Source organism: Macaca nemestrina, chromosome 15, assembly GCF_043159975.1.
Source record: "Macaca nemestrina isolate mMacNem1 chromosome 15, mMacNem.hap1, whole genome shotgun sequence".
Lineage (NCBI taxonomy): Eukaryota > Metazoa > Chordata > Mammalia > Primates > Cercopithecidae > Macaca > Macaca nemestrina.
Genome location: NC_092139.1, coordinates 17,528,706 through 17,541,613, shown reverse-complemented (window position 1 = coordinate 17,541,613; position 12,908 = coordinate 17,528,706). Strand labels below are relative to the sequence as shown.

General features: G+C 47.2%; 1 protein-coding gene across 19 annotated transcripts in view; it reads right to left on the bottom strand.

The window, feature by feature from the left end:
• Positions 1 to 12,908, bottom strand: part of LOC105496495 (zinc finger MYND-type containing 8) — a 149,032-nt gene that overhangs the window by 95,291 nt on the left and 40,833 nt on the right. For all 19 annotated transcript variants that reach the window (XM_011766973.2, XM_011766982.2, XM_011766987.2 and 16 more), the window contains one exon: positions 7,018 to 7,166. In XM_011766973.2, the coding sequence (XP_011765275.2) occupies positions 7,018 to 7,166 (149 nt within the window). The remainder of the gene's footprint in view (positions 1 to 7,017; positions 7,167 to 12,908) is intronic.

Below are 12,908 nucleotides of genomic sequence, written 5' to 3'. Positions count from 1 at the left end.
ACAACCAAAAATGTCTCCAGACTTTGCCCAATGTCCCTTGGAGGGCAAAACTGTCCCTAGTTGAGAACCACTAATGTAGAGGGTCTGCTATCTGCCTAGGAAAACGGTTGCTTTGAATTTATTGTAGGGGTATGCGGATGCTGAAGAGGAGATGGGGGAGGAGCAGCAGGAAGGGGAAGAGAGGGCGGGGAATTCCTGTTGAAAGATAAACTATACATACCAAGCATGCAGAATTATTTCCCTTTTTTCTTTCTTTTTTTTTCTTTTTCTTTTTTTCAGAACTATTTCTAACCTCAGTGGGGTCTTCAAGGATGCTACTGTGGTTTTTGTAAGATAACACTAAGCTGTATTTTCAGTATCTGACTTCTTTTCAGTAAGTTAATAATAGGATAGGAAGAGTTGTTAAGAAGCTAGAAGAATCGGCCAGGCGCAGTGGGTTACGCCTGTAATCCCAGCACTTTGGGAAGCCAAGGCGGGTGGATCACCTGAGGTCAGGAGCTCGAGACCAGCCTGGCCAACATGGTGAAACCCCGTCTCTACTAAAACTACAGGTGGGTGCCTGTGGTCCCAGCTACTCAGGAGGCTGAGGCAGGAAGAAGTGCTTGAACCCGGGAGGCAGAGGTTGTGGTGAGCCAAGATCGCACCATCGCACTCCAGCCTGGGCAACAGAGCGAGACTCTGTCACAAAAAAAGAGAAGCTGGAAGAATCAAATATGACTGCTCATCTCCCTAACCAGCAACTCAAGTCCTCTCTGTCTGATATTAGCCGAGGTACTGATCCTTCAGAATTAAGTTTCTCCTGGTGCTCCCCTCCCAACCCCACTACCCTCTGGCTGGGGCTGGGTGCCCCTAGGAGGATCCTGAGGACAGCCTGGCTGCTCCATACTCTTTTCAGAAGATTTTCTCCTTTCCTGAAGCAGCAGCAGTTGCTGAGAGCTAGATGCCTGGTTAATCTCCTTATCAATCAGATATTTTCCTTATCTGCTGCTTGTAAGTGTTTCCTGTTCCATAAAAATAATCTGATAACAAATATGGAACATTTTATAAAGGGAAAGCAAATCATTTCTGAGTTATTATTTTTTTCCCCTACATGTATAGTATGTGTTACCAGTCTGATAACTAGGGAAACAGGTTGCAACCTGTGTTATCATGGAATATTTGCAGGTTATTATGGGATACTGCAGAAGAGAAAATCTTCTTATTTCCCTACTCCTTCCACAGGCTGGCTAACAAGAAAATAGAAAAGGCCCTGTCTATTTGCTTCTGGAATACCTTCAATGATACCAGGAAACGGCAAACTTTTCCTATAAAGGCTTCTATAAGGATAGTAAATACTTGAGGCTTTGCAGGCCATTAGGTCTCTATTGCGAATACTCAATTTGGCCACTGTAGCGCAAAAGCACGCACAGATAGTACATAAGTGAATGACTGTAGCTGTGTGCCAATAAAACTTTACAAACACAGGCTTCAGGCAGCATCTGGCCCACAGTCTGTAGTTGCAGACACCTGGTCTACATAAACCAGAGTATGGGTTCTCTGGCTGTGTGTGAACACAAGGTCCATGTGTGGAGTATGAGGACCATAGACTCCAGTTCCTACAGAGGCCACACAGAGGCCATACCTGAGTGAAAAAAACCATAGCTTCACCTCTCATTCTCCTACATCTGGTAAAAGCACGAATACTGTGAAGTATGTAAGAAAAAACCACCTAGCCCTGGAGTGTGAGGATGCACTGGCATTCAACCTCAAAGTGGGGAAGACAGCAGGGCTGGGCAGAGCTCAGACCCAACTTACAGAGGCAGCACCCACTCAGCTCCAGTGATCCAGCGAGTTGGGCAAACACACACACTCCTAGTGTTGCCTGACCTTGGGGAGAAACTGGCAATCCCTGCACTCCCCTGAACTGTCTCAACTGTTAATACACTGTCTCAGCCAAACAAAAGACTTCTGTGGGCCTGGTGCAGTGGTTCACGCCTGGAATCCCACCAATCTGGGAGAATGAAGTGGGAGAATAGCTTGAGCCCAGGAGTTTGAGACCAGCCTGGGCAACAAGACCTTGTATCTACAAAAAGTTAAAAAAAAAAAAAAAAATTAGCCAGGCATGGTGGGGCACACCTGTAGACCCAGCTACTTGGGAGGCGGAGGTGGGAGGACTGCTTGAGCCCAGGAGGTCAAGGCTGCAGTGAGCCACAATGACACCACTGTACTCCAGCAGCCTCGGCAATAGAGCAAAGCCCTGTCTCTTTTTTTTTTTTTTTTTCCCCTGATACAGAGTCTCACTCTGTCAGCCAGGCTGGAGTGCAGTGGTGTGATATTGGTTCACTACAACATCCGAGGTTCAAGTGATTCTCGTGTCTCAGCCTCCCGAGCAGCCGGGATTACAGGTGTGCACCACCACGCTTGGCTAATTTTTGTATTTTTAGTAGAGACAAAGGTTTCACCATGTTATTCAGGCTGGTCTCGAACTCCTGGCCTCAGGTGATCCACCTACCTTAGCCTCCCAAAGTGCTGGGATTACAGGCATGAGCCACCAAGCCTGGCCCTGCAAAGCCTTGTCTCTTTAAAAAAAAAAAAGAAAAGAAAGAAACAAAGAAAGAAAAGAAAGACTTCTGTGAAATGTCTTAGTTTTTAGGACAATGTGTGGGCCCAAGAAAATAAGTACTAGCCACTCATTCATGATATGTAGACACCCTATACTCAGAGAAGGTGAAGAGGGGCCCCATCATTTCTTTGCTGTTATTTGATCAAAGACACACCTAAGGCCATTCTGTACAAATCTGCTGGCACGTTATTTCTCAATCCTTTAATGCAAGGGGAAAAAACCAAAACACCTCCCAAAAGGACGTTTGAACTCAAATGTGTCAGAACTAAAGAGCAGAGTGGTATTTATCTGTAAAGACCCTGACGTCATTTTGGGCAAGGTATTTCTTGCCCCATATACTACAGGACATCCATTTAGCAACCTGACCCTCCTTCACAAAACGCCGGGAGCATCTTCCCATACATTCTCAAACCCTCCAAAGGGTGAAAACACTGGACCAAAGGTCTTCAGAAAATGCATGGTAAACCTTAGGATGCTTTTAAACCCTGAAAATAAAATGTGTTTTAAAGCTCTTCTTTAAACTTCTGGCCCGGTGCAGTGGTTCACGCCTGTAATCCCAACACTTTGGGAAGTTGAAGCAGGAGAATCACTTCAGCCCAGGAGTTCGAGACCAGCCTGGGCAAGAAAGTGAGACCCCATCTCTATAACAAAATCAAAAAACCAACCCGGTGTGCCAAAAGGGGCTGAAAGTCCCAGCTACTTGGGAGGCTGAGGGAAGAGAGAACTGCTTGAGCTGGGGAGGTCGAGGCTGCAGAGCCGGGGAGGTTGAGGTTGCAGCGAGCCATGATCATGTCACTGCACTCCAGCCTGGGCAGCAGAGTGAGAACCTGTCTCAAAAAATAAAAATAAAGTTCCCTAAAATGAATTCCTAATATATGATAAATGGGTGGAATAGGGACCAAACTTAAAACTCATCCCATATTTCCACATGGTAATAAAACATCTCTATCCAAATGGAATATGAATTATTTGTCTTTTTTTTTCTTTTTTTTTGAGACAGAGTCTCACTCTGTCGCCCAGGCTGCAGTGCAGTGACACAGTCTCAGCTCACTGCAACCTCTGCCTTCCAGGTTCAAGGGATTCTCCTGCCTCAGCCTCCCAAGTAGCTGGGATTATAGTCCTGAGCCACCACGCCCAGCCTATTTGCTCTTTATAAGGTGCGAATGGCTTTCTTTCTAGAACAATGGAACGAAGAAGAGAAACTAAAGTGAAGAAAAAGAGGAAGACAGTGGAGAATCTTCACATATGCCAAAGTCAAAAGAACATGGACATGGCAAGAAATTCAGAGACGACAGGGAAGGGTGGGGAGTGTGGCAAACAATCAACCACAGGCCTGTGTCTAAAAGGGCAGGCTTGACTTAGCTCCAGCTGTTGCTAGATTTTGCTGAGTGCTATGGTCTGAATGCTTGTGTGCCTCCCAAATTTCTATGTTGACATTCTAACCTCAAGGTGATGGCATTAGAGAAGTGGGGCCTTGAGAGGTGATCAGGGCCCTGCCCTCATGAATGGGATTAGTGCCCTTATAAAAAGGGACCCCGGAACTTGGTCAGGCGCAGTAGCTCACGCCTGTAATCCCAGCACTTTGGGAGGCCGAGGAGGGTGGATTACCTAGGGTCAGGAGTTCGAGACCAGCCTGGCCAACATGGCGAAACCCCGTCTCTACTAAACATACAAAAAAAAAAAATTAGCCAGGTGTGGTGGCGCATGCCTGTAATCCCAGCTACTCAGGAGGCTGAGGCAGGAGAATCGCTTGAACCCAGGAGGCGCAGGTTGCAGTGAGCTGAGATTGCACCATTGTACTCCAGCCTGGGCAATGAGAGAGAAACTCCGTCTCAAAAAATAAACAAATAAATAAAGGAACCCCGGAGAGCCCAGGTACTCAGGAGGCTGAGGCAGGAGGATAACTTGAGTGTCTAACTTGAGCAATATAGCAAGACCCCATCTCTTAAAAGAGGGTAGGCCAGGCACAGTGGCTTACGCCTAAGGTCAGGAATTCAAGACCAGCCTGGCCAGCATGGTGAAACCCCATCTCTACTGAAAATACAAAAATTAGCTGGGCATGGTGGCAGGCGCCTGTATTCCCAGCTACGCAGAGGCTGAGACACAAGAATCGCTTGAACCTGGGAGGCAGAAGTTGCAGAAAGCCAAGATCGCGCCATTGCACTCCAACCTCAGCAACAAGAGTGAAACTCCGTCTCAAAAAAAAAAATAAGGCCAGGCGCGGTGGCTCACGCCTGTAATTCCATCACTTTGGGAGGCTAAGGCAGGTGGATCACACGGTCAGGAGTTCGAGAGCAGCCTGGCCAAGATGGAGAAACCCCATCTCTACTAAAAATAAAAAATTTAACTGGGTGCAGTGGCAGATGCCTATAATCCCAGCTATTCAGGAGGTTGAGGGAGGAGAATTGCTTGAACCTGGGAGGTGGAGGTTGCAGTGAGCCAAGATCATACCACTGCACTCCAGCCTGGGTGACAGAACAAGACTCCATCTCAAAAAAAAAAAATTGGAAAACTCAGTTCCTCAGTCACTTGCCATTTTCAAGTACTGAAGAGCCACATGTGACCTGTGGCTACCATCTTCGACATGAGGTTTTTTTTGTTTGTTTGTTTGTTTGTTTGAGATGGAGTCTCGCTGTCACCCAGGCTGGAGTGCAGTGGCGCCATCTCAGCTCACTGCAAGCTCCACCTCCCAGGTTCAAGCGATTTACAGGCGCACGCTACCACGCCTGGCTAATTTTTTGTATTTTTAGTAGGGACGGGGTTCTTGCCACATTGGCCAGGCTCGTCTTGAACTCCTGACCTCAGGTGATCCATTCGCCTCGGCCTCCCAAAGTGCTGGGATTACAGGCATGAGCCACCGCGCCCGGCCGGACATGAGCATTTTTACAGGAATTGTTTATTTCATATATAGATTGTATGATTATTCTACTTAGCAGAGAAACTGACTTTATGTTTCATTTTTAATATTGCTATTTATGGCATTTAGCTCAATATTCACAACCCTGTGAAATTTATGGTAGTAGTATCATTATCCCCATTTCAGTAGATGAGAAAACTAGGCACAAAAGAGGTTAACTTGCCCACAGCCACACAGCAAAAGCAGGGCTGGCATTTCACTATGTAATTTTGAGAGTGAAAATAGATTCATGCTCAGAAACACACACCTCTCACAGGCCTGGGTATTTAACCGTTGCTACGTCTCCTTCCATGGAAGCAACAATCTTGTTTAATTCAACTTTCCATCCCCAGGGCCCACTCCTCTACTCAATAATGCACAAAATGGATGAATGCATCCCTAGGAATCACTGCTGAAGAACAAGTGGCATCAGAACCAGTGGGACACTGTTTCCTTCAGTGCTATGAGATCTGACTTCATAGTCCAGGGGGATAGATACAATCCACCAGTAAGTCCACTAAAATGCCTCTCCATTTTTGTAATCGGAAGAGTATCTAGCCTGCCCCAGGGAATTCTAAAGCCGGAAGGTCCCTTAGAAAAGATCCAAACAGTGAACGGATTTTTCCTATCTAGCTGACTGGTGCTAGCTGCCAAGGGAGGGTGGGTTCTGGAAAGAATCCCGTGTGCTTCCATGAAAAGGAACTGTGACCAATTACCTAAGTCTGCCCCTGGCAATGCCTCTTAACGGAGACCTAAACCCTTCTTTTTTTTTTTTTTTTGTTTTTCTGAGATGGAGTCTCGCTCTGTCACCAGGCTGGAGTGCAGTAGCGCGATCTTGGCTCACTGCAACCTCCGTCTCTCAGGTTCAAGCGATTCTCCTGCCTCAGCCTCCTGAGTAGCTGGGACTACAGGCGCGTGCAACCACACCCAGCTAATTTTTTTGTATTTTTAGTACAGACGGGGTTTCACCATGTTGACTAGGATGGTCTCCATCTCTTGACCTCGTGATCCACCCACCTCAGCCTCCCAAAGTGCTGGGGTTACAGGCGTGAGTCACCACACCCGGCCTCTAAACCCTTCATTTTACAGATGAGAAAACTGAGGCCAGAAGGGAACTTGCCTCAGCCAAGCAACCACTTCCAGATAGAGCTGAGAACTAGTCCTATGGACATGGCCCAGGAGGGGAAAACTCCTCAGGCCACATGGGAGAAACAGTCCTAAAAGCATGAAAAAAAAAAAAAAACTAATACAAGGAAATGCCCCAAACCCTAAAGAATTATATACCCTCATCACATCTGGGTCCCTGCTCCGTCCCCAAAACAGATCTGAAAACCCACTGGAAATTTCTATACAGGCCCATTTTGAGCCACCTTTTTTTCTCCAAGGCAAATGACAGCCAGTGCAAGGCAGCTAGCTCAATGCCAAGAAAGCTGGCGTTTACAAGGACCCAGAGAGGTTCAGCGCTACTGGCTGGCCTCTGTCCCGGCAGTGAGGACTCTGTTCCAGGCAGCTGCTTTACCTGCTCCTTATTGTTACTGTTCAGTAAGCCAGGTTTCTTTTTCTTTTTAATGGGGCTTGTTGATGTGTCCTGCGGCGAGTGGCCATTGGAAGAATGTGGAGGGCTGGGGAACTTTCTTTTCTGGGCTGTTCTCTCTGCAGAGCCAGGATCTGAAAGAGACACAGGACCACACGTTTTAAAGCAGTCAGGGAGGCCTGGGCCCCACAGCGAGGAGGTGTGGAGGAACAGAGTGTGGGAACAGAGTGCATTCTGTCCCCCAAACCCGAAGCCACTTCAGTGTTCCTCCTCCCAGAATATACGTGCCCCCTTCTTGGCTGTCTGCCTCAACAGTCAGACAAGCATTTCTTCGACCTATATAACATTTTTGTAAAAATCTTAATTTGTTGCCAAGATGCAAAAATCAGGAAACTTCGTGTAATAACCTAGATTTTTCGCTTTTCTTAAAAAAACAGATTAGGAGGGCTGGGCACAGTGGCTCACACCTGTAATCACAGCACTTTGGGAGGCCAAAGTGGGCAGATCACAAGGTCAAGAGTTCAAGACCAGCCTGGCCAAACATGGTGAAACCCCATCTCTACCAAGAGTACAAAAATTAGCCGGGTGTAGTGGCACATGCCTTTAATCCCAGCTACTGAAGAGGCTGAGGCAGGAGAACTGCTTGAACCCGGGAGGCTGAGGTTTCAGTGCGCCGAGATTATACCACTGCACTCCAGCCTGGGCAACAGGGCAAGCCTCCGACTCGGAAAAAAAAAAAAAAAAAAACAAATTAGGACCTGCAGGCCCCCAAAGCACCAGATAGAGCTGAGTACCCCACTTTTAGATGGAAACATGCGCAATCACCACTCTTCCCCACTATGTCCCTGCTGATGAGACCGACGCCAACCTGCCAAGAGTCACACAGGCACCAGTGTTGTTCTTACCCCAGATAAACATGACTTCTCCATGCCCACGCCTGATTGCAAAAACAGGAAACCAAAGAAGATAGATCAGGAAGGCTACATACTTCAAGGAAATGAAGGCACACATTCTCCTTTGTGGAAAACAACATCATTTATTCGTATTTAATAGGCTATGTACTGTAACTGTGTGAAAAGAACACACCCCACCCACTGGGAGGTTTCCGTGGCCCCACCGCCACTGGGCCTTGTGTTTGAGACCCTCCTCCAAAAAGATCAATACAAATTACATCCTTGTGGATTCTCACCTGGAAAATGCCAGCCCCACTCTTGTTCATGCACCCCTTGTTTTCATCTTTCAGCATTTCATTTAAACACATGTACACTTCAGTCAAGCACACTGGCTCACACCTGTAAACCCCAGCACCTTTGGAGGCCGAGGCAGGCGGATCATCTGAGGTCACAAGATGAAGACCGGCCTGGCCAACATGGTAAAACCATGGTAACAAGATCAAGACCAGCTGGGCCAACATAGTAAAACCAGTCCTCTGTTTGCAGATGTTTGTTTCAAGTGCTTTGGGTACAGCCCACAGTGCAGTCATCTTGCCTTTGCTCCTTTTCCACTGTATTTGTAGAAAGTGTTTCTAGAGGAGACTGTTGGATCAAAGGCCAAGTGGAGAAAAAGTTTTCACAAACAATGGCGGGAGGTCACGAGATCAAGACCAGCCTGGCCAACATGGTAAAACCCCGTCTCTACTAAAAATACAAAAAAAATTAGCTGGGTGTGGTGGCAAACGCATGTAATCCCAGCTACTTGGGAGATTGAGGCAGGAGAATCCCTTGAACTAGGGAGGCAGAGGTTGCAATGAGCTGAGATCATGCCATTGCAACTCAAGCCTGGGCGACAAAACTGAGACTCTGTCTCAAAAATGATAATAAAAAAAAAAAAACACATGTACACTTCTACTACCATCCACTCAATCTTCACCTCCAAGGACTTGAATCCACCATGCCGCATGGTGGTCTTGGTAACTTAGGGACGACATAATGACACAGCCTGGTGCAACTGACATCCTGAGGAACGAAAGCTACGAATACCACAAGAGGGGTGAGCTGTGCCAAGACCACAGGAGGATAGGGTGGGATGGGATGTGAAATCCGGAAAGATGTCAATTACCAAAGATGCTCCTGCCCCAGTTTTATCACTCAGCATGTAGGCTGCATGGTGCACCTGTCTCCCTGCCTGCAGCAGAGTCGCGGACGGCAGACTGACAGCATCCAATGTGGTTCACGCAAGGCCTCCTAGTGGTTGATTTTGGTGAAAAGGCAAAGCATCTTCCAGCAGATTCACAAAGGAAGACAGAGAACTCTTTCTCAAAACCCAATCCACGGGATGGAACTCTCCAGCCTCACCGTGAAAGCTTCTGGACAATCCTGAACAAATATTCAGGGTGCTGTGTGGAGACCCAGTCATGAGTAGAAATTAAATGCTAACAACAGGTACCTTGAGAGTGAACAGACCTGAGAGTCCAGAGATCAAACCACAGACATCAAAAGGGAGGCCCAGAGAGCCCAAAGCACTGGACCAAAGGCACACAGCAGCTAGTTAGTGGGAAAACTCACAAAAAGAGACACAGAGGTCAGCCTAGCCAACATGGCGAAACCCCATACTTTTGTACTGAAAATACAAAAATTAGCAAGGCGTGGTAGCGCATGCCCATAATCCCAGCTACTTGGGAGGCCGGGGCAGGATAATCACTTGAACCCTGGAGTCAGAGGTTGCTGTGAGCCAAGATCACATCACTGCACTCCAGTCTGGGCAACAGAGCGAGTCTCCCTCTCAAAAAAAAAAGAGAGAGAGAGAGAGAGAGAGGTGCAGCCCGGGGTGAGCATATTCCCCCAGAGAAACCTCCCACATGGGTCCTCACCCGACTTCCACCACTGTTCCTGAAAACTTTTTCTCCACTTGGCCTTTGACCCAACAATCTCCTCTAGAAACACATTCTACAAAATAGTAGAAAAGGAGCAAAGGCAAGATGACTGCACTGCAGCACTGTGGGCTGTACCCAAAGCGCTTGAAACAAACGTCTGCAAACAGAAGACTGCTCTAAGAATAGATTACAGTTACATGGTCGGACACGGCGCTCACACCTGTAATCCCAGCACTTTGGGAGGCCGAGGAGGAAGGACTGCTTGAGCCCAGGAGTTCGAGGGTATTGTGAACTATGATCATGTCGGAGCACTCCAGCCTGGGTGAAAAAGAGAGACACTGTCTCTGAAAAAAAATTTTTTAATTAAAAAAATGTAAAACTTATTTAAAAAGATTAAAAAACACCTGGGCAACATGGTGAAACCCTGTATCTACAAAAAATATAAAAATTAGGCTGGGGGTGGTGACTCACACCTATAATCCCAGCACTTTGGAAGGCTGAGGCAAGTGAATCACCTGAGGTCAGGAGTTCGAAACCAGACTGGCCAACATGGTGACACCCCATCTCTATTAAAAATACAAAAAACTAGCTGAGTGTGGTGGCACTTGCCTGTAGTCCCAGTTACTTGGGAGGCTGAGGCAGGAGAATCGACTGAGCCCAGGAGGCAGATGTTTCAGTGAGCCGAGATTGCATGACTGCACTCCAGTCTGGGTGACAGAGCAAGACTCCGTCTCAAAAAAATAAATAATAAATAAACTGTATCTAGCACCATTAACGGACCAATATTCCTCCCCAAAAAAGATTTAATATACACATCAATGTTTGCACAAACCTAGAATATTCCCGGATGAACACAAAACTACAACAAAGCTCGACTTGGGGACTACTAGTTGCCTTGGGAGGACTGCCAGCAGGGAGTCCAGGGAAGGATGATTTTTCACTCTATACCCTTTTGTACTGTATTTATCATGTGCCTGGATGACGTTAGGAAAATAAAGAAAATTGGTCAGGCGGTGTGGCTCACGCCTGTAATCCCAGCACCTTGGGAGGCTCAGGCAGGCAGATCACTTGAGGTCAGGAGTTCCGAGATCAGACTGGCCAAGATGGTGAAACCCTGTCTCTACTAAAAATACAAAAATCAGCCAGGTGTGGTGGTGCACGCCTATAGTCCCAACTACTGGGGAGGCTGAAGTGGGAGAATCACTTGAAGCCAAGAGGCAGAGATTGCAGTGAGCCGAGAGTGCACCACTGCACTCCAGCCTGGGCGAAAGAGAGAGACTGTATCTTTAAAAACAAAACAAAACAAAAAGAATGCAAATTCTCAGGCCCCACACCAGATCTACAGAATCAGAAACTCTGGGGTAGGGCCCAGCAATCTGTGTTTTAACAAGTCCTCCCAAAGACTGGGAGGTACACTAGTTTGAGAAATGCTAGAGTATGTATATGTGTTTAGGAGACTGGGTCTGAGTTCTCAACTCTACACAATCCTGTTCCACACTGGCAAGCCAGAGCCAATGGCCTCTACCTTCCAGACACTATGTGAGGGGTTGGTCCAGGACTCAGGGAATAGAGGTCAAGCAAGGGGGCCAGGCTGGAGAATAAGGCTAAACAGCAAACAACCCCAGGCAAGTCTCCACCTCTCAGGGCCTCAGGGCCTCACCTGCAAAATGGGAAGAGAGGGGGAGAAAGGGACTAGACTGGAAGTTCTCATTTAACGGCCAGACAGTGCTCCAGGGACCCTTGAACAGGCCATCATTGTATACAGGAGTGCAGCTTCTAGGTACATGGAGCCATAGCTTACTTCACCTTTGCAAAGGTGTCCTCAGCTCCAATGAATAAAAACTTCAGGGCCCCCATAAGATGTAAAAGTCCCTCTTGAACATTAAAATTATTTAATTTAATGAGAAAGAGGAAAAAAATCACTAGAAATTAATATACTTGTAAGCGATTTAGAGTTGGCAAGGGAATATCACCCAAGCCCACCAGGAAACAAAGGGGGAAACTGAGGTTCTGCTCAGCAAGAGGTAGGGGGAGGTGGGTCCTAGCCCAAGGATGCCCACATCTGAGAGTATTCCAAACCTTCTAGCTTCAGCAAAACATAAAAACCCCAATTCTATTCGCTGTTACAAACACACCAATTCCCCCTGGAGTTGATGAGAGTTCAGTGGCTGTATCCAAGGGGTCGAAATTTGATAGGTTCCAAACAACAGACACATCAGTCAACAGCAGGGGATTTCAATGAAGGCTCATAGGGAGAAGAATTAGGAAATGACTGCTGGATTCAGTATCCTTCGGAGGGATGAGACAGCAGGGTGGCATTATGACTTAACTGCCCCCCACTCCAGTGGGGGCTGGGCCTCTGGTGATGATGGACTGGTGGGTGTACGCCCGACTGTAGCCATGGTAACCAGGCTCTATAAGGACCCTTTCCAGAAAGCTGAGTCAATTTTTTCTTCTTTAATGATTTAATTCTGACAAGATGTATTGCTCAGCGCATTTCATCTATAAACTTGGAACAATGACAAACAGCCACTGTCGACTGAATCACTGGTTCACCCTGGATCTGAAAGACTTTTCTGCTGCTTTCTGAGGGAATAGGACCTGCGACCCCACTGGGCTGGCTCACTCACAACCCTCTGCCTCCCACCTATCCTCTAACAAAAATGAGTGGTTCTGAATGAGTTAATGTGGGTGAGGGAGGAGTGCAGCCTTGTGGAGAGGACAGAGCAGTGACTCAGGAAAACAGCTTGGCATGGAGCAGAAAGCAGCAGAATTTTCCCCTCCTTGTGACATTTTGCTGAAATTGTAACAATATGGGAAGGTCTACTGGGTATTAAGAACCAGGCACGAGGCCGGGCACGGTGGCTCACGCCTCTAATTCCAGCACTTTGGGAGGCCAAGGTGGGCAGATCACGACGTCAGGAGTTCGAAACCAGCCTGACCAACATGGTGAAACCCCATCTCTACTAAAAATACAAAAATTAACTGAGTGTGATGGTGGGAGCCTATAATCCCAGCTACTCAGGAGGCTGAGGCAGGAAAATTGCTTGAACCCAGGAGGCGG